This window comes from Solanum lycopersicum, chromosome 6, assembly GCF_036512215.1.
Source record: "Solanum lycopersicum chromosome 6, SLM_r2.1".
Classification (NCBI taxonomy): domain Eukaryota; kingdom Viridiplantae; phylum Streptophyta; class Magnoliopsida; order Solanales; family Solanaceae; genus Solanum; species Solanum lycopersicum.
In genome coordinates, this window is record NC_090805.1 from 39,485,050 (window position 1) to 39,505,894 (window position 20,845).

General features: G+C 34.1%; 4 protein-coding genes across 5 annotated transcripts; 2 read left to right on the forward strand and 2 right to left on the reverse strand.

Moving 5' to 3' along the window:
- Positions 1 to 5,130: 5,130 nt before the first annotated feature.
- On the reverse strand, positions 5,131 to 8,603 carry LOC101251686 (probable RNA helicase SDE3). Its single transcript, XM_019214344.3, has 4 exons — positions 7,797 to 8,603; positions 7,549 to 7,722; positions 5,738 to 7,195; positions 5,131 to 5,654 (listed from the first exon to the last, which is right to left on the reverse strand). The coding sequence occupies exons 1-4, from the start codon at positions 8,580 to 8,582 to the stop codon at positions 5,337 to 5,339; spliced, it is 2,736 nt and encodes a 911-aa protein (XP_019069889.1). The 5' UTR covers positions 8,583 to 8,603; the 3' UTR covers positions 5,131 to 5,336.
- Positions 8,604 to 12,376: 3,773 nt separating this feature from the next.
- On the forward strand, positions 12,377 to 13,757 carry LOC101251991 (non-specific lipid transfer protein GPI-anchored 5-like). Its single transcript, XM_004241098.5, has 3 exons — positions 12,377 to 12,808; positions 13,269 to 13,367; positions 13,501 to 13,757. The coding sequence occupies exons 1-3, from the start codon at positions 12,457 to 12,459 to the stop codon at positions 13,521 to 13,523; spliced, it is 474 nt and encodes a 157-aa protein (XP_004241146.2). The 5' UTR covers positions 12,377 to 12,456; the 3' UTR covers positions 13,524 to 13,757.
- Positions 13,758 to 13,887: 130 nt separating this feature from the next.
- On the reverse strand, positions 13,888 to 19,716 carry LOC101258962 (protein CDC73 homolog). 2 transcript variants are annotated; one of them, XR_741989.4, is made up of 5 exons: positions 18,510 to 19,716; positions 18,239 to 18,321; positions 17,997 to 18,104; positions 15,158 to 15,365; positions 13,888 to 14,988 (listed from the first exon to the last, which is right to left on the reverse strand). XR_741989.4 is itself a non-coding variant. In XM_004240995.5 (4 exons), exons 1-3 carry the CDS (start codon positions 19,516 to 19,518, stop codon positions 18,015 to 18,017), a joined length of 1,182 nt encoding a protein of 393 aa, XP_004241043.1. In that variant the 5' UTR covers positions 19,519 to 19,669; the 3' UTR covers positions 15,073 to 15,365; positions 17,997 to 18,014. The 2 variants fall into 2 exon arrangements, 1 of the variants encoding a protein (XP_004241043.1); XM_004240995.5 differs by lacking the exon at positions 13,888 to 14,988 and having other exon boundaries at positions 15,073 to 15,365; positions 18,510 to 19,669.
- On the forward strand, positions 14,321 to 14,997 carry LOC101259446 (non-specific lipid transfer protein GPI-anchored 5-like). The gene is made up of 2 exons (XM_004240997.5): positions 14,321 to 14,633; positions 14,720 to 14,997. The coding sequence occupies exons 1-2, from the start codon at positions 14,321 to 14,323 to the stop codon at positions 14,836 to 14,838; spliced, it is 432 nt and encodes a 143-aa protein (XP_004241045.1). The 3' UTR covers positions 14,839 to 14,997.
- Positions 19,717 to 20,845: the final 1,129 nt, after the last annotated feature.

A 20,845-nucleotide genomic window follows, 5' to 3' on the forward strand; every position in this document is an offset into this window, starting at 1 on the left:
CAAATGTATTAGATTCTTCTTTGTTTCTGTATCATTTTTCTCTTGAAACACAGATTTACAGATGTATAACCAAATGAAGATTTAATCATCTTATTCCCTTGTTTAAACAAAGAAATTGAGTTTTTGGTTACAGGTCCAGCTAACTTAAAACCAACTAGGTCACTTCCAGTTCCACTGGTATAATTTGTTTAAATACTTTTTTTTTTTAAAAAAGAAAGAAATACGAAGGGGATTACATGATGGAGAATCGAACTCTTACCAATAAAATGAAAATTTAGGTAATCAATTAACTGAACAATTAAGATTCTCTCGTTAAAATAATTAAGATTCATATTTGGGCTGAATTCATACCTTATCTCCTTTTAGTAATTATCTTTTTTGTTCATATCTTTATATGATATTAGATGAAATTAACTACTTTTAAGTTTTGACGTTTATACCTTTATATATGCAATGATATAAATCTTCATGACCCTTAAACTTTAATTATACGTGATATAAACGGAACCTAACCAACTCAATCATATATTATTGAAAGTTTGAAGCTCCTAACCTTAAAGTTGAATTACCATTTTGTTCTTCGCTTAATTTTTTTTAATGTACAAAATGTAAATATATATTTTAATAACTAATTAAATAATCAATGTTAAGTATTCAATTTAAATTATTGTAATTAAGATATAATGGAAGATAAAAAGTCATTCAAATGAATGAAATAGATTACATTAATTTGCTAGGTGGAAGTTTAAACATTTCAAATGAAAAGTATTAAAAGAAACTGTTATATATTACAATCCCCAAAAATTTATTCTTCATCGTAATTTGTATGTTTTCTCTTTCAGGTTCTCTTTTATGACAATATTGTGTAGTTGAATTTGGTTTAGACAATATAAGACTCTCATCTTCCTCTCCTTTTTTACATAAAGTTCTTATGGTATGTTCTTTCATATTTTGTATTCTGTCTAATGTTTTAATTTTTTATTTATCATATAAATCATGCCCAATTCTTTAATTGTTATCTAAGGATTCTATCTTTCACATGAAAATAAACTATTAAAATTTTGTTGTCACCATTTATGTAGTCCATTTTTTAGTTTCAAGAATAAATATATGATGATTTTGCAGGCAGTTGAATTACTTTGTTGCTTCTATTTTCATGATAAGTATTGGATATGACTTCTTTATTTACCAAATAGATATTTAGTGTTTACCTTCAATACTATTAGGAACTTGAATTTATTATTTTAATAATTGAAGAATTTTTTATAATGTCTTTGTGGATTTTAAGAAGTTTATATTTGCTTCGTAAGAGTAACATACGCTTAAAAGTAGAAAGAATGTTACGCAAAAGATAGATGACCGTTTTACTTCTATATTAAATTAAAATATTTAACTATTTAATAAATTTGATATTAAATAGTAACTCATCACATTAGTCATGAATCAACCACCATAATGTCTACGAAATATCTTTGTATTGATTTTATGTTGGAGTAAATTATGAATTTTTTGTTCTTTTTGTATTCCAATTGAATATATGAATTGTTGTGTTTGTCCTCCAAAAAGAAAAAGATCGGATCTATATTATATATAATTTTTTTATATATAAATATTTGTATTAAAGTTCCACTAACTCTCCTTTATGTAAATATATAAAGAAAATCGGATCATATTACTGTATATGGTTTTTTTATATATACATATTTGTATTAATGTTCCACTAACTCTCCTTTACGTAAATATAATAATTTTCACTAATTATTTTCATTATGATTTTTACTCCTACCTCTCATTCATGATCTTATATGAGTTAATGTCATATACATTAGCCATGACAACTCTTATGTTCTTCAATCCTATCTATAAATAGTGGCATTTGACGCAAGATTGTACACACTCAAAATAGTTGAAGAAAATGTATCTCTCTTTGTTTATCTCTTTTTATTTGTTTTGTTTAATATTTAGGTTTCTTTATTGTTTTCATTCTATAACATTCTTAATATATATATATATATATATATAAACTAAACATGGAAAGCTTCAAAATGAAAAGTTAAATTGTCATTTTATTCCTAGACTTAATTAAAGTATCAAAAAATATATTTGAAAAATATATTTAATTATTCCTTTAAAATTCAAAAATGATGAATTTGAGTAAATTAAATTAAGTATAGTCCAGTCTCATTTGACTAATAGTTCATTTACTTTTAATATGACAATTATTTAGGCTTTTAGCATTCTCTTTGGATGTAGGTATAATGCATTAAGTTCAGAAAATTAAATCTCTGTTTTAAAAAAAATTGAAAAAAGACATCTCATAATAATTTAGGTCTTTTCAACTACTCCAAACATCTTATAATAATGTGAATCTATTCTATTTCTCCTAACATCTCATTATAAATTTTGTCTTTTTTACTACTCTTAAAATCACGTTATAAATAAGTTTTTTTAATATTTCATTTGGTTAAAATATTCACAGTTTCTTGAGTCTCTTTCTCCACCATCTTCAACTTCATGTACTTATCAACCCCATTCCTTACACCCCACCTTCTTTTTTCTTTTTTTTTGCTTACTTTCTTAATTTCCATATATTTGAATCAATACAAGGTTCCATGACTTTTAACCACATTTGAATTGGTCATGATGCGATTCAATATATGCATCAATTTAGTTTTTATTGTTCATTCATAATCGTTAGTTTCACAAGATAAATAATTTTTCCTTACAATATGTATTTATCTTTAAATTAGAGTACTATATATATGTCAGAAAAGTACTATCGAATTTGCAAGAATTTCTAATCTGAATTTATAGGCTTGTTATTTTTGTTTTCTATTGTATTTGATTTTTTTTGTAGCACATAAGAAGTCTATAGTAATATATATGTCATTTAAATTTTTATCATTTGTTATAGAAGAATTGTTTTATTTTGAAATAAACGTGCCATGCACGTTCCCAGAGACTAGTCTATTAAAAACCACCACCTATAGAGCATAGGATTTCAGCAATCAACTTCACTAATTCGAAACGAGTGGTTTCAAATTACAACTCTATAATCTAAGGGACAAACTCTAGTACCTTAATGTAATAATTAACTCTAACTATTACTCTCAAAGAAGATAGATCTTTTTGATCAATAAATAATTACTTTTAGTTATTAACATCTTCCATATCCAACATCAAGTTTCTATACATGCATTTTTCCTCCTTGCACATCCCTGTTTAAAATTACTAATTCTCCAAATCTTTAAAATTCATTACAGAAATGGAAGGGACAAACTTATAGTCGTCAACTTTGGTTGTTGTTTTAGTGTTTTTCAGCACGTAATTAGTACAGTCTGTACCGCGGAAATGTTACATAGCTTAAGCCCTTGCATAAACTTCATAAGGTATAATTCTTCACCAACTTCAGATTGTTGCCGATCTCTCAAGTATGTCATGAGCAACGAAACAGATTTATATATCAACGGGAGAATCTTAGTAATTGAGTAGGTTGACTATCTAAACTTCCGTCTTGACTTGTTGGTGAGGATTTGATTCCCCGCCTAGTAATCCCCTCAACGTCCGAGTCCAGTTCTCATATCATTTTGCAAGAACTAGCCAAAAAAAGAGAGACACTATTGTTGTAAAGGACCTTTTGTCGATTCGTTTGAGAATAAATTAAAGACAAATTTGATGAGTTAAATGTACCACTAAAAATGCAGTATTAATAAACAGATGTTCTTCATTGCAAACTGAAAATAGTCCACACTAAACTTGTAATCACCAACAGTTTAAGTAAAACTAGAAACAGAATATATGTCGCACATTCCTGAGCTTGAAAATTTTGAAATGCAAAAACTGCACAAGCTAGTACAGAACAGTTTCGTGGTTCAATGCAACCTCCAAACCGTTATTTCCAAGGGGAAAGAAGTTGAACAAGTTTGTCATTATCAAAAAGGGGGAAAATGCTATCTTGATATTTTGATGAGTTGACAACTTCGAGATGATGAAACTCTAGTTATCCCAAGAATTCCTTTTAATAGGAGGAACTGGTGAATATGTTTGTCATCATCAAAAAGGGAGAAAATGTTATTTGTAGTTTTGTGATTTGACAAACCCAGGGACCTTATGAAGGAACCTGGTTCTCGGCTCAATATACTTTTTGGCTGCCGGCTGGAGAAAGTACAAAAAGTTGGTGCACAGTCTCCAACAGTGGCAGAAGTAGCAGACGCGCCAGAATCCTCCGCCAATGGGATTGTTTTACGTTTTGTGACCTTTCTACATAATCAAAACATCCCCATATTCACAATCAATTTTTGCAACTTGAAAAAGCACATTCAAGAACTCTTGCAAAGGCTTAGAAAATCAAGGAGAAGAAATATTCAACAACAACAGAAGCTCAAGTGAACATTGTGTAGTTTTTTGGAAATACTTTCTTTCGATCTTACATTGTAAATTGATCCTAAAACTATAAAGGAATTAGTGTTGTTTGATCTGAAATTCTAAGTTAGTTAGTTGAACTAATTTAGTGGCAACCTTTGTGTTGCTTAGAAAATTCTAAATCATTAGTAGATTAGCGGTTTAGTGGGCAGTCTGTGAGATTGCTTAGAAAATTTCAAGTATCCACTTAGGCTCATCAAGCAATTGAGTTATTGCTTGTTGGTGAGATTAAAAACTTTTTCTGACATTTTGTGTAACCGATTTCCTTTTGCTTGTGAAGATTAGTGAAATGGTTGTGAAAGTCCTGTGAGACAGGTCGTGGTTTTATTCCCTTGAGCAAGGAGGTTTCCACGCAAAACTCCTCTGTTGTTAAACTGCATTTACTTTCTGCTATATCCTTTTTTGTGTGTCAAGGGACCTAGTCCATTGACTGATAGTGGACGCACAGATTCTAACATTGCTGATCTCTCAAGTATGTCATGAGCAACGAAACAGATTTATATTTCAACGGTAGAATCTTAGTAATTGAGTAGGTTGACTATCTAAACTTCCGTCTTGACTTGTTGGTGAGGATTCAATTCCCCACCTAGTAATCCCCTCAACGTCCGAGCCCAGTTCTCATATCATTTTGCAAGAACTAGCAAAAAAAGACAGACACTATTGTTGTAAAGGGCTATTCGACTCGTTTGAGAATAAATTAAAGACAAATTTGATGAGTTAAATGTACCACTAAAAATGCAGTTTTAATAAACAAATGTTTTTCATTGTAAACTGAAAATAGTCCACAATAAACTTGTAATCACCAACAGTTTAAGTAAAATTAGAAACAGAATATATGTCGCGCATTCCTGAGCTTGAAAATTTTGAAATGCAAAAACGAACAGTTTTGTGGTTCAATGCAACCTCCAAAACCGTTATTTCCAACCATCAGACCATTCAGCTTCATCCATAACAGGGACCGAGGTGTAGTGCACTGAAGCTGGCTGAAGAATTTGTTTCTCTTCGTTGCCGTCATCATTCCAATTCTTAGCTTGTCCCCATTCATCTTGATCCCAATTGTTAACTCGACCCCATTCTTGGTCCGAATTATTAACATATCCCCATTGGTCTTGGTCCCAATTATTTGCTTGTTCCGAGTCGTCTTGAGCAATCTCCACTTTTTCAGGCAAGAAGCAGCCCTTGTAGGAGCCATTCTCTGCACAATACCACAAAAGTTGGTTCCAGTAGTGGTCCTGCGAATAAAAATATATTCAGAAAGAGGATAGACAAAAACTCCACCTTTACTATGGGCATACATAATAAGTAAACCGCTTACCTTGCAGATGATGTGTGGATTCCCGATAACTACAAGCAATGATCTAGCTCTTGTAACAGCAACATTGAACCTTCTCGGATTATTTAAAAATCCTAAATAATGGATTCTATCAAAGTCATTATGCTGTATAGTTGATCGGACGGTGGATATGATAATAACTCGTCTCTCCTGACCTTGAAATTGCTCTACGCTGCCAACCTTTATATCAGCCCAATCAAAGCTCTGAATTAAAGCTCTTCTTATTTTCAATGCTTGCTGCCTGTAAGGTGTTATCACCCCAATATCTTCCTCTTTGAGACCTTTGTTCTGTATCAGATCTCTGATGATCTCTACTACCTTGCTTGCTTCGATCCTGTTGAACCATGACGGGTTGTTTCCTTCCCTTTCATCACAACCTTGTATACCAATGAAAAGCAAAGGGAACTCCTTGTTTGGAAGCAGGTCCACCCAAGTTTCATCATCTTCTTTACATGGGATACTCATACACTCTCCCCCATAAAACATTTCTGAGGGAAGCTTCAAAATGGCCGGATGACATCGATAGCTCCTTACTAGTCTGGTAGCATAATTTTCGTTGAGAGAACCAAATAACTCGCATTCAAATAACCTTTCCATGTATGACCTACCCAATCCATACCTTTCAGCATCTTTTGAGAAAACTACGGGACCAAGTTGCCGTGGGTCACCAGCGAGTACAACTACTGTCTCCTTACTTAAAAGATGTGACAGAGGAATCATGGTATCAGGCTCCGATGCCTGTCCTGCCTCATCCAAGAAAATATGAGACAAGTGTCCCCGTTTGATGCCTTGTGCATAAAGAAGAAATGCGCTAGCATATGTAGATATGATAATCCTATATCTTCTAAGCTCCCTAAGAAGAGGACACTTAAAACCATTATCTTCAACATTGCAAAACCGAAGGCAACTAGGATTCACATCGTCTAATGGACGCATCAGTGCATTCAACCTAAATATCTCATGCTCCTGCACTTCAACATTCTGCTGACTCACGAGTTTCTCAAGTATATGGTCTGCAGCACTATTTGAAGGTGCACACACAAGAACTCGAGCATCTTTCCTCATAATATGTAGCTGGATGATAGCTTCTATAAGAGTCCTTGTTTTGCCTGTACCAGGAGGTCCATGGATAATATATGGAGCCCCTCCTTCACACCCGAGAATCTTTTCAACAGCACTTGTTTGCTCCTTGTTAAGCATAGATGAATTACGAGGTGCCAGTACAGCAGCTTGTATGTTTCTCGTGCTGGATATGACTGATGGAAATAGAATTTCTCCATCTAAGCTTTCTGTAGCTTCTATGGCTTGATGCAACCTCCGCACTCCCACACGGTTGAAGGCAAACTGCACATTGTAAAGGTTTCTACCTACATGGTTGTCGTGAAATTCCTTATCAAACTTCAAATATACATCTTCTGCTTCAACTCGGTGAATATAACCCTGTGCAAGAACCACCAAGTTTATGTTAATACATTTAATTCTTTTAATTGTACTGATATATATGCAACCTAAAAAATAGCAGCAAGAAATAACAATTGTTCAAACCTTTCAAGTAAAGTAGATGAAAATAAACTTTAAAACAGAAAAGATAATTGATGACATGACGAAGTGAACCAGGTTCACAACCCATTAGCAGAGCCAACACCGCAACTGAGAAAACCTTATTAAATCCGAAGAATCTTTAAATAAGAAAAAGAAGTACAGAAGATTCCTTATAAGAAAAAGAAAGTTTATTGAATTAAGATAACTACTTTCCTTGTTTCTTCTCTATCATTTCCAAAATGTGAACACACCTGGTAAGGGGTAATGATCTCACTAGCATATGCGGTAGCTAGCTTTGCAAAGATATGATCTCCAACAACAAGTGATGGTCTCCTCTCAGCTAGCCCTGGGACATGAAGGGACAAAAAGTGTTGTCCCCGATGCTTCATGGTGACGAACTGCATATCGTAGTCCCTCATGTCTTCCTGATGCAAGAAACTATAAGATATTAGTACTACCCAAAATCAAGTCTTGGTTAAATTAAAATCTGTACACAAACCTCCATCTTGATTTCTTCAATTGATAGTAAAGTTCTAAAATAGGCAACATAATTGTCTCTGCTTAAACCTTCCCCGATAACATCAGGAAATTTTCTCTTCTCCATCATTTCCCTTACATCCCGTGGAATTGAATATGACGGAAGTTTGTGTCTGAATATACTACATGAATCCCTCGTAGGACGAGAACCCCCAACGAATCCAGCATCTACTGCTGGCGCTTTCTTCTTTCTGTTTCTGTGGAATGGCCTACTCGAAGCCAGGGACTGGGAAACGTTGTCCTCAGCTAAGACAAAAACTAACCTTTCTATGTTGTCATCGCCCACATTGAAATGCACAGCTGATGTGTGCAATCCAATTTCTTTCGGTTTACAAGTCAGCCATACAGTTAATGGCCGACCTGGTTGTAACATTCTATCCTCTAAGCTAAAGGACTCCATGAATTCTTCAACATATTGCAAGTCTGAACAAGCAGTTGGAGGTTTCATCAGAGATAGCGTGAATGAATCCTCCGGTTTCGAGTCATAGATCTTAATTGACCACAGCTCCACGGTTTCATTGGTAGTATTCTCTATTGTGATTGAATCAACAACAGTTTCCCCAACAAAGCCTGATTTAGGTTTTCCCTCTATCAGCGGAAATGGAACAGATATTACAACTATATCACTCTCTTCGTCTGGATTGTAGCTATAAGCTGATTTATATTTGTCAAAGTCGACAAATCCGATGTCTCCTTTATCAGTAATAGTTGAGTATTCATCATCCGAGTTATAACCAATTGTGGCCATGAGTAATCGAGAGGAATTTGAACAAGAACCTGCAGTTATTGTACAACTGCAAAATTTTAATATTCATGGAGAAAGTAAACATGAATGAATTAATTATCACAAACACTTGACACTTAAGCTGAATCCCTTTTACGCAAACAATCTGATAGTGAAATGAAAATGATGAGAACTAGACCAACAAGCAGCAAATTTTCATTTGGACAGTGTACAAGGCATACACGATACACAGCCAGTATTGCTTCCAACGTTTAATATTCAGCTGATCAGGCAATACGTAATAGGTACAGATAACCTTTTAAAGTAAAATAATCTTATAGTAAGCATGCCAATGTTGCATTTATAGATTATTCATGTATTCGACATTGTTATGAAAGAATCATTAGTTAGCACAAACGGTTGGTCAATTTGTTTGCAAAACTTTGCTTCAAAATGAGTAAAACGACTTCCTTAATCAAACTTAGAACAAGTTTCACAAGCGACATTCTACATTGATTGTATTCTCCTCATCCAACCCCCACCCCCTACCGTCACACCCTATAGCCCCCATCTCCACCACCCCCGCCCCTACCTCTCATATATAGAAATGCTTTCCAGAACAATTATATTTTTTTCTTATATACCAAAAACAAGAAAATAAATAACCGAAAACATCTTCCTTCACACTGAACACATCTAAATGGTTTTTCAATGTAATTTCTCCTTTTTGATACTTAGAGATGTTACTGAAATATACATCCACTTTTTGGGACACCCCGAAAGTATAGATAGATAAGCCTAATAATCAATTGTTCTGAACTATTGCAAGGTTCCAGGTCAGAAAATCAGGTGCTCACACACATCATTTTGCTCACTCAAACTCAAAACCATAGGATTGAAATTCAGGAATGTTTGTCACACGAGCAAGTCCCTCTTGTCCGCAAAAAATATTGAAAATCAAGTCTACATCAAAATTAGGCCAAATTTTACAGAAGCTTTCAGAAGTTGCTCTTAAAATCAAACCATACACATATATAAGAAAAGAAAACACACAATCACAAATGAGTTGAGAAAACTAAAAAAAACGCAGATCAAATAAAATAGATACGAAGGAAAACTCACCTCGATTTTGGTCTCTAGAAAGAGAGAACAGAGAAGAAGGGTTTATACTTAATTAGAAATGAGAAATTGTGGAATGTCTCTAAGAGAATAATTATAGTTTGCATCATTAGATTTATGTAATCTATACTCAGATTACAAATTTAATAAGTAGTTGACTGAACAGGAATCTAGTCTTATTCTTGTTCTAATGAATTTTCTTCAATTATAAGCGAGCTGATCTGGATAGATAATTAATGCTACAAACTCCGGTTTCATATAATCAAACATAGAAATAATCGTCGCTTGACATATCTGATTCTACGATATGGAAGTCCGTCTTGATTATTCGTTCTAACTTGATTAGGGAAACAACTAATTAGCTAACTTTTCAGCCACCATATTGCCTTCCCTAAACGGTAATGTTAGAACGTATACAGAAAAAAATGATAATAATGGTAAATCATTCAGTAGTGTCTTATAATCCTAAACAAGAGAATCAAATTAAGATTTATAGTTTAGAAATGTTTTCTTCGATATGTTGGTGATCTAGTTGATTATCTGTCCAAGATAAAAGAGTACTCTATTTGAAACTTTATGAAGTTGGATAACAAGTTCTGCCCTGTTGCAAGAGTTAAGATTCAATAAATTCAAACTACATTTTATCTCTGATTGACAAATTCACTCTCGGAATAATGTCATCTTTGATCGATCTGCACTTCTCATCAATAGGAAGCTTTTACAAGTAGCTTCAATATAATATTTGATATACTGTCATATATTAATGTTTACGTTGTTCAACCTCCCCGGTGAGGTTGCCGGGGGTTATGGGGGCTCCCGCCCCCCATTCGAAGGAGGGTTCGGGGCAGCGTCCTGACCCAAATTTTAGGTTGTACTGTTCATTCTCCATTTATTTTGTAACTGTTCATACTCTGAATAATTAATATATATCTCACTGCTGTAGAAGTTTACCCACGGGGTGTTACCACGAACAATTGGTTTCTCTCTTTCTCTCTCTAGATCTCTCATCTCTCTCGAGAAAGTTTTTGTGTTCTTCATTCATCAAGTGTGTGTGGATTCGATCCTAACACTTTGTTTGACTAAGGAAGAGCTTGAAGGCGTTCAATGGGCGTTTTTTTAATTGTATGTATATGCATTCAATGCCACTTAAGTAGTATGTAGTATGCAATTGACTTTCTGGTAATTGAAGTTCTAACAATGTCTAGGTTGAAAATATTTTTGCAGCTTGTAAAATAGTACTGGATGCTTTTTCATAGCTATATATTACTCTAATTTTAAAGAATTAGGTTGTACTGAAAATTTTACTAGTATTACTTTGATCATTTGGTAGTTAAATAAAATGATAAATTTTATGAATCATGTAGTTTTGATATGAGATTACAATTTATTCTTCTTTAGTTTGCAAATACATTAATTCCTTAAAAAGTAACACAAACTCGATACATAATATGTAGTTCGGATACATTAAAGAGTATCTCGGATACATTATAATATAAACCGGATACATAATATGTAGCTCGAATACATTAAAAATTAGTTTAAATACATAATATGTAGCTCGGATAAATTAAAAAAACTAGATCTGATACATTATTAAATGAACCAGATAGATAATATGTAGTTCGAATACATTAAATACTGACTCAAATACAATACAAAAATAAGGTATGTTAGAAATTTTTTGATATAGAAGCGGATATTGAAAACATAAAACGTGTATTTTAGTAATTTTTCCTTGTGTAAATGTGATTTAATGGTGACAATTTGTCAACTAAAAAAAAGGTTTGTATAATAGTTTTTGCAGAGGCTATTGTTGTTGCTAAAAGTTGTTCTTTAGTAACAAAGTGAAATTTGCCACAATGATATACTAGTTTTTGTGGCAATATCTTTCGCCACCAAAGGTTGTTTTCAGTAGCGATATGAAAGTTGCTGCGGATAGTTCTTAGTTTGTGGCAACAACAATCGCTACAAATATTACTTTTTAGCCGCGAAATCATAGCTGCCACTAATTGTCTTAGGTGCTTTTGACGACTAGGTTGCTACTAAAACTTTCATTTTAGCACCGACTTGGCCAAGATTTTTTTATAAAAATATTTTTAGTGTCGCCACAAATAACCTTTAGTTATGAAAGTACTAGCTACGGCTCAATTGTTGCCACTATAACTATTTACTTACGACTCCACCACATTGTTGGGGAGCATTTTACCCTCGTTGTTTTCTTGCCCGAATTCAGATTTAATGGGGCTCCATTGTGGGTACTGGACACCATGTGGGAAACCAAAAAAAAATTAGGAAAAATTACATAAATTAATACATTTTAAAAAATAATTACTGATTTTAGCAATACTTTTTGTTTATTACCATTTATATCAATGTTTTGTTAAATCTGTAATATTTATTAAAAGTGAATTATGTATGCATATATGAATTATAATTGTTTGTTTGGTAAAAAGTTGTCACATTATATTATAAGTGTATTAAAATGTGTGATAAATGTATTATTCATCATTAAAATTTGTATTATATGTAATTAAAATACAATTGGGAGGCAAATTTATTCTATTTCTTTTTATAGTTCAACTTCACAAGTGTATACAATGATACGTTATTACAAATCTTACCTAATCACGAACCCTTATTAGTTAACCTACATATTCCCTTTCTGCAATTTAAAAATGAAAAAAAAGTCATCCACAAGTAACCAAATCACCACAAAAGAACGTGTATATATATATACATCTCCAACCCCCACATGACTTCATAAATTAAAATTATAACTATGTCAAAAATGGGATTGAATGTCAAAATTCGCACGACTTTAGTTGCAATATTAGTAATAGGGAATAACTACATGGTTTCAAGAGGAGCAATGGCTCAATCTAACTGCATGAATGCATTTTTAAGCATGTATTCATGTCTTAGCTATGTCACTGGATCAACACCAAGAACACCACCGTCGAGCTCTTGCTGCTCCGCCCTCTCAAGGGTGCTGCAATCGCAGCCAAGGTGTCTTTGCACCGTTGCTAATGGAGGTGGTTCGTCGTTAGGAATTCAAATTAATCAAACTCTTGCACTTGCATTACCTGCTGCATGCAACCTTAAAACTCCTCCTGTTAGTAGATGTTATGATGGTAAGTACCTTGTAATTAATTAACAGGACATTTTGGTGCATTTCTAGTACTAGCTCACTACATCAAAAATGAACTCTAGCGGCAATTAATTAGCAATTGCCGCTGAATGTGTATTTTTAGCTGCAATTAGCACTCTTTGTATAATGTTCGTTAAGACTTTAGCGACATTGAATCTAATGGCACTTAACTAATGCAGGTAAAAACTTTAGCACTCTTTATTAATGTGTCTATTTTTGCCGCTAAAAATTGTTTTTGTTATAGTGGTTTAAGAAAATAAGATTCAAAGTTGTACTGTATTTATTTTCTTAAATTTGATTTCAAATAAAAAATCAGACAAACAAATTAAAAAAGAGTCATTTTCATATACTGATTAGTTATTAGTAGCATTAATTTATCAGATTTTCGTTTATACACTTTTCTCTGATACTAATTTCAAACTTGTGCTAATAATACTTGATAGATGGTAATGAACCGGCAATGTCTCCAATCTCAAGGGTCTCTCTAGTAGGCTCGCCAGAGGGTTCATTTTCGGACGAGACTGCGGATCCTCCAATGCCAGGTAAGTCATGAACAAACACACCACGTATCGTGCCTAGTCAGACTAAGAACACTTAAATTGAATTGAAGACATGGTTTTGTGTTGATTATCGATTATTTATGACATGTTCTATGTTTATGGATGGATTGAGCAGGGCTCGAGGAGAACTGGGAGTAGCAGTACGTTGCTGAGTTCTCATCTAGGAGTTCTAAAGAAGTTTGTTACATAAATTAGCAATACATTTTAATGTAATGTCATGTTATGATAATTATGTTGTGGGGTGATTTATATTAGTAATAATTACTTGTGTACTGTTCTCCTTCATTTCTGTACTGTCCTAGCAATGAACTCCAAAAGTTCGAATTTATTTGGCACTATTACTATTTGTAATTGGATATAGCTTAACCATAACGTTCTCTTGAATTCTAACTTTTCAAAATTAATATTATTATTTTGATATGTTATACATAATCGTAACAAAAGAATTATTAGGTACTTAAAAATCATACTAAAAGAAAGAATTGACGAAATTAAAACTTAGTAAGAAGTGAACGTATGATTATGATTCGCTTTTTAGCTCATTTTAGGCTTTAGCCTGAGTAATTTTTGAATAGTATCATGAATCATGATTATGACTACTTATTAACTCAATTCATTTCGAGCTGTTCAAATTCTTCGTCTTGAAAAGATTCCTCTGTTACGACACACGACTTAACACCAAACAGATCACATCAACTGGTCACCCATATAACTGACCACTATACCAATTCCTACCTAATTCCTATATCTGTAAAATATGTCAAATCCTTATCAATGCTAATCTGTCATATAATTTGTTTTCTAGTCTTCCATATCCTTTTTCCAAAATATAATCAGCTAGTCATCTAACAAGATTATTAGTATGTGACCAAACTTTACTATCAGAATCTCTTTTTCTTTCTCCTCATTTCACTGGGATTGATTTTTACAAAAAGATGGCTGATCATAGGTACGAAATGAGTCTTGCCTTGATTGTGTTCGCGGTGATCTGGACTGGAGTAATTGCTCAAGAAAGCGATGACTGCACAAACGTGTGGGTCAGCATGTCACCTTGCCTGAACTACTACGCGGACAGCACCTCACCACAATTCTCAGGTTGCTGCACGCAGCTTAGCACGGTGGTTGATGAAAAGTCAGAGTGCTTGTGCCAGGTTCTCAAAGACCTTGGACTCAACATTAACCAGACTCGGTTATCGGCCCTCACTACCGCTTGCAAAGTTCAGACTCCACCTGCTAGCAACTGCAACGGTAAGAGAATATTCACTCTAAAATCTCCACATAAAAAGCTTGTTAACAGGAAGTGATTTAGTATATAATGGCTTCAACTGTGACAGGACGTGGATCTGCATCACAAGGAGGTCCCAATGATGCAACTTCAACCAATATGGCTGCTCCTTTTTCCTTTTTCTTTCTCTTGATTGCTTCTTATGCTTCAATAATCAACATCACCTAACAGTCCATTGTATTTTGACTAGCTAGTTTGCTCTGTCATGAAAATGTACTATTACTTTTCATAGCATTTGCTCATTTCAGCAGTCAGTTTTCCACCGAAGCCTGATTGGCCATTGTATCGTACTTCGTCAATCACTATTGCTAGTTTGCTCTGCATTCACATTCATGTTGTAAATTAGAGTTAAAACAGACAGTGTAGCTATCAGCTGTTTGAGCCATGCTATCAAGAAAACGATTTGCAAACACACAAAAGATTGAAATAAAATAAAAATGAGCCACGTCCAAAGAAGCTACGTAATAAATTAAATTGGTTGACTTACAAGAAAGGATTTACATAGAATTCACAATCTCTAAACAAGTGGTATGCCACAATAGAAGACCTTGTAGAACCTATAAAAGGACGAAATTCATCTTAGGGGCGCTGTATTTCTATCTATTGATGACATTGACAAGCTTATCAGGGTACATTTGGATTTTGTCGAGCCTCTTAGCTGTCCAGTTTTGTAAGATATTGTCATCTAGTTTCACCTGGTGCAACACAGAGAAACAGATCATGTTACTTGAAACATGCAAGTCTTACAAAATATAGTTGACTTGACTATGAAATTGTTGTACAAAAGGAAAATGAGGAAAATAATTATGCTACAGCTAACACGGAATCATTCTTGAATATAGGAAAAAGACACAAAAATGCATGTACCAATCTCAAACAACAATAAGATACCAAGAGTAATCTAACAAAGTCCGGTCGGGAGTGGGTAAAATGTACACATACCCTTACCACAAAGATCATTGTGGGGGAGAGAGAGGTTATTTCTGGTAGACCCTCGACTCAAGAAATGTAACTAAAGCAAGATTGAAAAGAAAATCAACAACAAAATAGCAAGATGAACAAAGCAAAGAAGCAACCAGCAAAAGCAAATATTCAAAACAAGATAGAATACTACTAAAAAAAGGTGAAGAATAAGACTAACCCTACCTCTCCCACATAAAAGTACTACAACAACCAGTTGCATCCTACCCTTCTACCCTAATATTCGACCTCTCTACCTTCCTATGTAAGGCTGTGTCCCACACTCCTACAACAGAATAAACTATGCCATTTTTTAACACTACCCACGCTCCTTGCCACTGGAAGTAGCACCAACATGACACGATGCAAGCATTTTTGTTATGCTTGAGATTGACTAACAAAGGTAAAAGCAGCACTTTCTAAAGTGAAAAGCACAAATAGTGCCAACACCTACGAGGCTTGAGTAAGTGCAATGCACAATTCACAACATTAAAAAATACTTAACATATTCTTTCTCCAAAAAAAAAAAACATATATGAATTTAGCACTATAATGACCAAACTGCAAGTAAAGTAACGAATTTGAGCATCTTATACACAAAAAGACATTAATCCAACTCCTCAAAGTTGAGATTGAAAGAACTGACCGCTTTGTACTGGGATTACTTTGTGCATCGCCAGGGCTAAGCTGACAGTTCCTTTTGCAGGTTCAACAAACCCGATAGGTTTGGCTTAGACCAATGTATTTGTGTTGAAATTTCATGTAATATTCGAAAATTTATCAAGAACCCAATAATCTTTTTCAAAACTCAAAAACCAAACTCCTTTGTGCATCATAGTGTGAAGCACACAGTTCTATGAAGCACAGGACTTCAACTCTACGTAGAAGGGTGAACACAGGTGAAAAGATGTCCCTAATACATTATCAATCTCTTTCGTAAATGGAGGGAGAAATGAAAAGGGAAAATCAAATTTGATAATTCCTATATCCCTTGTAACCATTGCTCTGACCCATTATCTATGTAAAGGACTCTCTAATCCTTCTTTGTGCATTTACTAAATATTAAGCAACAACAGGGATTACATTCCGATTTACAAACGTGTCTATGTTTCCTTCCCAAAAAAATTTCAAATGAAAAATAAGTCGAAAAACAAGTTTCTTCATGCCCTGTAAATGACATATTTAACAGACGTTGGAGAATTGAACCTACATGAAACTAGTCAAATTCAACAACAGCACTACTCATACCAACAACAGGATTTACATTCTGATGTATAAACGTGTCTTTGTTTCCTTCCCAAAAAATTTAAATAAAAAAGAAGTCGAAAAGCAAGTTTCTTCTTGCCCTGTAAATGACATATTTAACAGATGTTGGAAAATTGTGGAACCTACATGAACCTAGTCAAATTCAAAAACAGCACTACTCATACCAACAATGGGTGGAACTTACATGAACCAAGTCAAATTCAAGCGATAGAATGTCAACGTCCAGTTACGAAAAAAAGGGGGGGAAAAGTATATATAAACACAAACACACGCATTTCTACAAATTTGAACATAAAATGTGTTATTTTCATGACTTAAACAAAAAAAAGAAAAACCTAGGCTAAGGCCTCATTGGCAGCACACTCCCTGTCAGTGGTGTCCAAGATAAATAAATCTTTAAACAAACTCTAATTCATTAAAGATGTTGGACGTGATGTACCAATAAATCAAAAAGATGTTCCCATGAGATAACTCTTTTACATGCCAAAAATACTACAACCTCTAACTCCCCAAACTAGTAAGGGTGAATTATCTATATCCATACTACTCCATTTAAAAAAGTAAATCCTGTATCTATATCCATACTACTCCATTTAAAAAAGTAACTCCTGTATCTATCTCCCTTAACAAGGAGATGAGAATTAGTCCAGGTGACAAGGGTAAAGGTATCTTTGGACCTGACTGGGTTCAGCACGGGGCACAAGGTTAAGTTGGATCACCAAAAATCAGAAAGTTATTCCTGGTATATGGAAATGATTGCGAGACAAACTACCAAGTATCAAGTTTCAGACAGCTTTAAATTATCAGCTATCCAAAAATCAGCATAACTACACAAGAGTTTCATCACATTCTACAGCCAAATACCTCCTGCATGACACCATCAACCAGCCGAATAAACAGCAAAATTAAGGAGAAGGAAAAATGCTAAGCACGTGGCTAATCAAGTTTGAAAAGTGCTGCATCCTTTAGATGCTATTTAGAGAAGATATTTACTTTATTAAGAAAAAAAGAGATTCTCAAGTATGAGAAATCAGGGTAATAATTGTTACAACCAAAAAGACGGTCACAAAGGGAAATACAACTTGTAGCAAGTTGTCTACCTAGAGACTCAGCATGAATCAATGAGACCGTGACCGCATAAATTCTTCAAGTTTCTCCCACACCTCAAGTGCTGCAGCTCTGTCCTGGTGGCGTTTGTTCTTACTAATCTGCAGATCCCATTAGCAAAATACAATTGATAAGACATAATAATCATATAGAATTAAAAGCAAATTGTCGTGATCTGCACAAAAATTGTAGTTTTACAGATTTTAAAGATGAGAGCTAAATCCACAATCGTTACCGAGATAATCTTGACATTCCATTGCTTCACGGTCTTCGCTGACTCCACACTGTCATCCTCAAAACGCAAAAAAAATCCTACAACTGCAGCAAAAATGAGAAAATCTAATTTCAGGTTCCAAGTGAAAATTGACCCAAAAGATCACTACTTTTTCTAGCTAAGAACGAACAAGATTACTCCAATCCTTTTAGTAACTAGTATTACAAGAGGCTATCATCATTTGACAAACAATATGACAAAATCCAGCTGCACATAATCATTCAGAACTTACCCCTGTTAAAGGTCTCAACATGATCCTTAAAAGGCCAATCTTTGAACTGCCAGTCTTTCCCCAACACAAAAACTGCCACCACACGGTCCCAATCTTCCGGCTTCAAGGCAGAAGGCTTATCTCTAACCTCATATGCTGTAACTACCCTATCCCTACTAAACTTCTTTTGTACTGTTATACAGTCCGGTTTTGACCCCTTCATCTGCTTCAGTTTCACATCAGTTGGTATAAACACCCCATCCTCCAAAAAGTCCTTCACATTATAGATGGTGATCAAAGTCGAAAAGGCACTGGGAACCAAAATAATGGGAACACCCTCCCCTATCTTACTCCCCTTCAAATGCATTTTCGCCTTGGGCCCTCCATCATATCCTATTTCATCACCACCTCCATACCCCCTATCTATCCGATTCTTAGCAACCAACCCATCTTTTCTCTGCAAGGATTCCGCCCGGTGCCGCTCCTCATCTCTACGCAACGCAGCCGTAAAAACACTATAGAAATCCCGGTTCTTACAAAACAAAATCGCCTCTCTATCCTTCAAAGGCTTCTCAGCAGCTTTAATCAGCTCAATAGGGTTTTGATTTTCCAAAACCCTAACATCACTCATCACATTCTCCTCATTGCCCGTAACACCAGCTGAAACAGAAACAGGAACTGAAGTATCATTCGACTGAGGGAATTTGAGGAATTCAATAGAATCTGAAGATGCAGTCTTTCCGGTGAGATAATCGAGAAGGGGTTTACGGTCAGGTAGGGTAACCGCCGGAATACGAAGAGAACGAGATTGCTGAATGTATTCAGTGTGTTTAAGGTGGTGATTGGTGATGAAGTTGATTAGGGTTTCGAGAGTGTACCGATTAGCTTGAACATGTTTGGAGCGATAAGCGGTTTCGATTGTGCAAGGGAAAGTGTAGTCATTGCCGAATCGGTAGTCGTCGCCGATGCGAACAATCTTGTGGAGGTCGTTGCGTATGGTGTACTCACGGAGGAGTGTGAGGGGGTCCATGGAAGATCGATTAGGGATTGAAAATTGTCACTGAAATTAAGGGGATTAGAGTATGTTGGACTAGTAGTTCATAGAGACTACTGTATGGAACAAGTTGGCGTTCTCACTGGAGCCGAAAAAAGAAACTCAAATTTTTTTTCCTTCTTAGGTGCTTGGTTCAAGTTTTCGAAAAAATATTTTTCAAAACTTTTCTCCAATTTGAAATTATAAATTACTTGTTGATAAAATATATTTTTTTTAAAAAAAATTAAAATATTTTCAATTTCAAAATTTTATTTTTCACCCCACTCCACCGCTACCCACGATCCCCCACCCCCCAAATCGCCCCCTTCCTCTTCGAAAAAAAATTAAGTTATTTTTAAAAAATATTTTCAATTTCAGATTTTTATTTTTTTCACCCTACCCGCCCCTCCCTACCCATGACCCCCCAACCCCCTCCAAAAAATTAAGTTATTTTTAAAAATATTTCAATTTTCAAATTTTTTCACCTTGCCCCTACCGACGACCCCTCCCCCCCCCCCCCCCCCCCAAAAAAAAAAATTGAATTTGTTTTTAAAAGATATTTTCAACTTCGAAATTATTTTTTTTTTCCTCCCTACCCTTGACCTCCCCCTCCCCTCCCCCCCAAAAAAAATTTAAATTTATTTTTAAAAAATATTTTCAGTTTCGAATTTTTTTTCACCCTTACCCACCCCTAAAAAAATTAACTTTGTTTTTAGAAAACATTTTTTATTTTGAAAATTATTTTCTACTCTAATAAATATAAAAGATATTTCTCAAAATTGTTTTTCCTTCATAAATCAAACACCAAAAAATCTTTTTCGAAAAATATTTTCTACTCACCAACCAAACATGAGAAAATAAGTAAAATATTTACTTATTTTCCAGAAAAACATTTTCGATGAAAAATATTTCTCATCATACCAAACATTAGTTTGCTATTAAAAATTAGTTTAATACAATCTACTTATCAAAATCAAAAGCAAATTACTCTTCTTTTTTTTCAAACGCTGAAAGTTATTTTTAAAAGGTATTTCTAAAAATAATTTTTTAGTAGTAACGTCAAACAAGCTCTAAACAAGGTGAGATACTAAAAATATAAAATTAAATCGTAATCGACAAGTCAATCATAAAATTAGTTTATTAACTTATTAATATTGGGTTATCGAAAAATGGATAGTGAATGGATTAAATTCTTTTTATAATTAACAATTTACTGTTGCAGAGTTGAATTACTCAATTTCTTTATTGGATAAAACGTTAACGTATTAAGAGTTATCACACTTACATTTTTTCCTAGATATATTTTTTTTAAATTGCAAATATA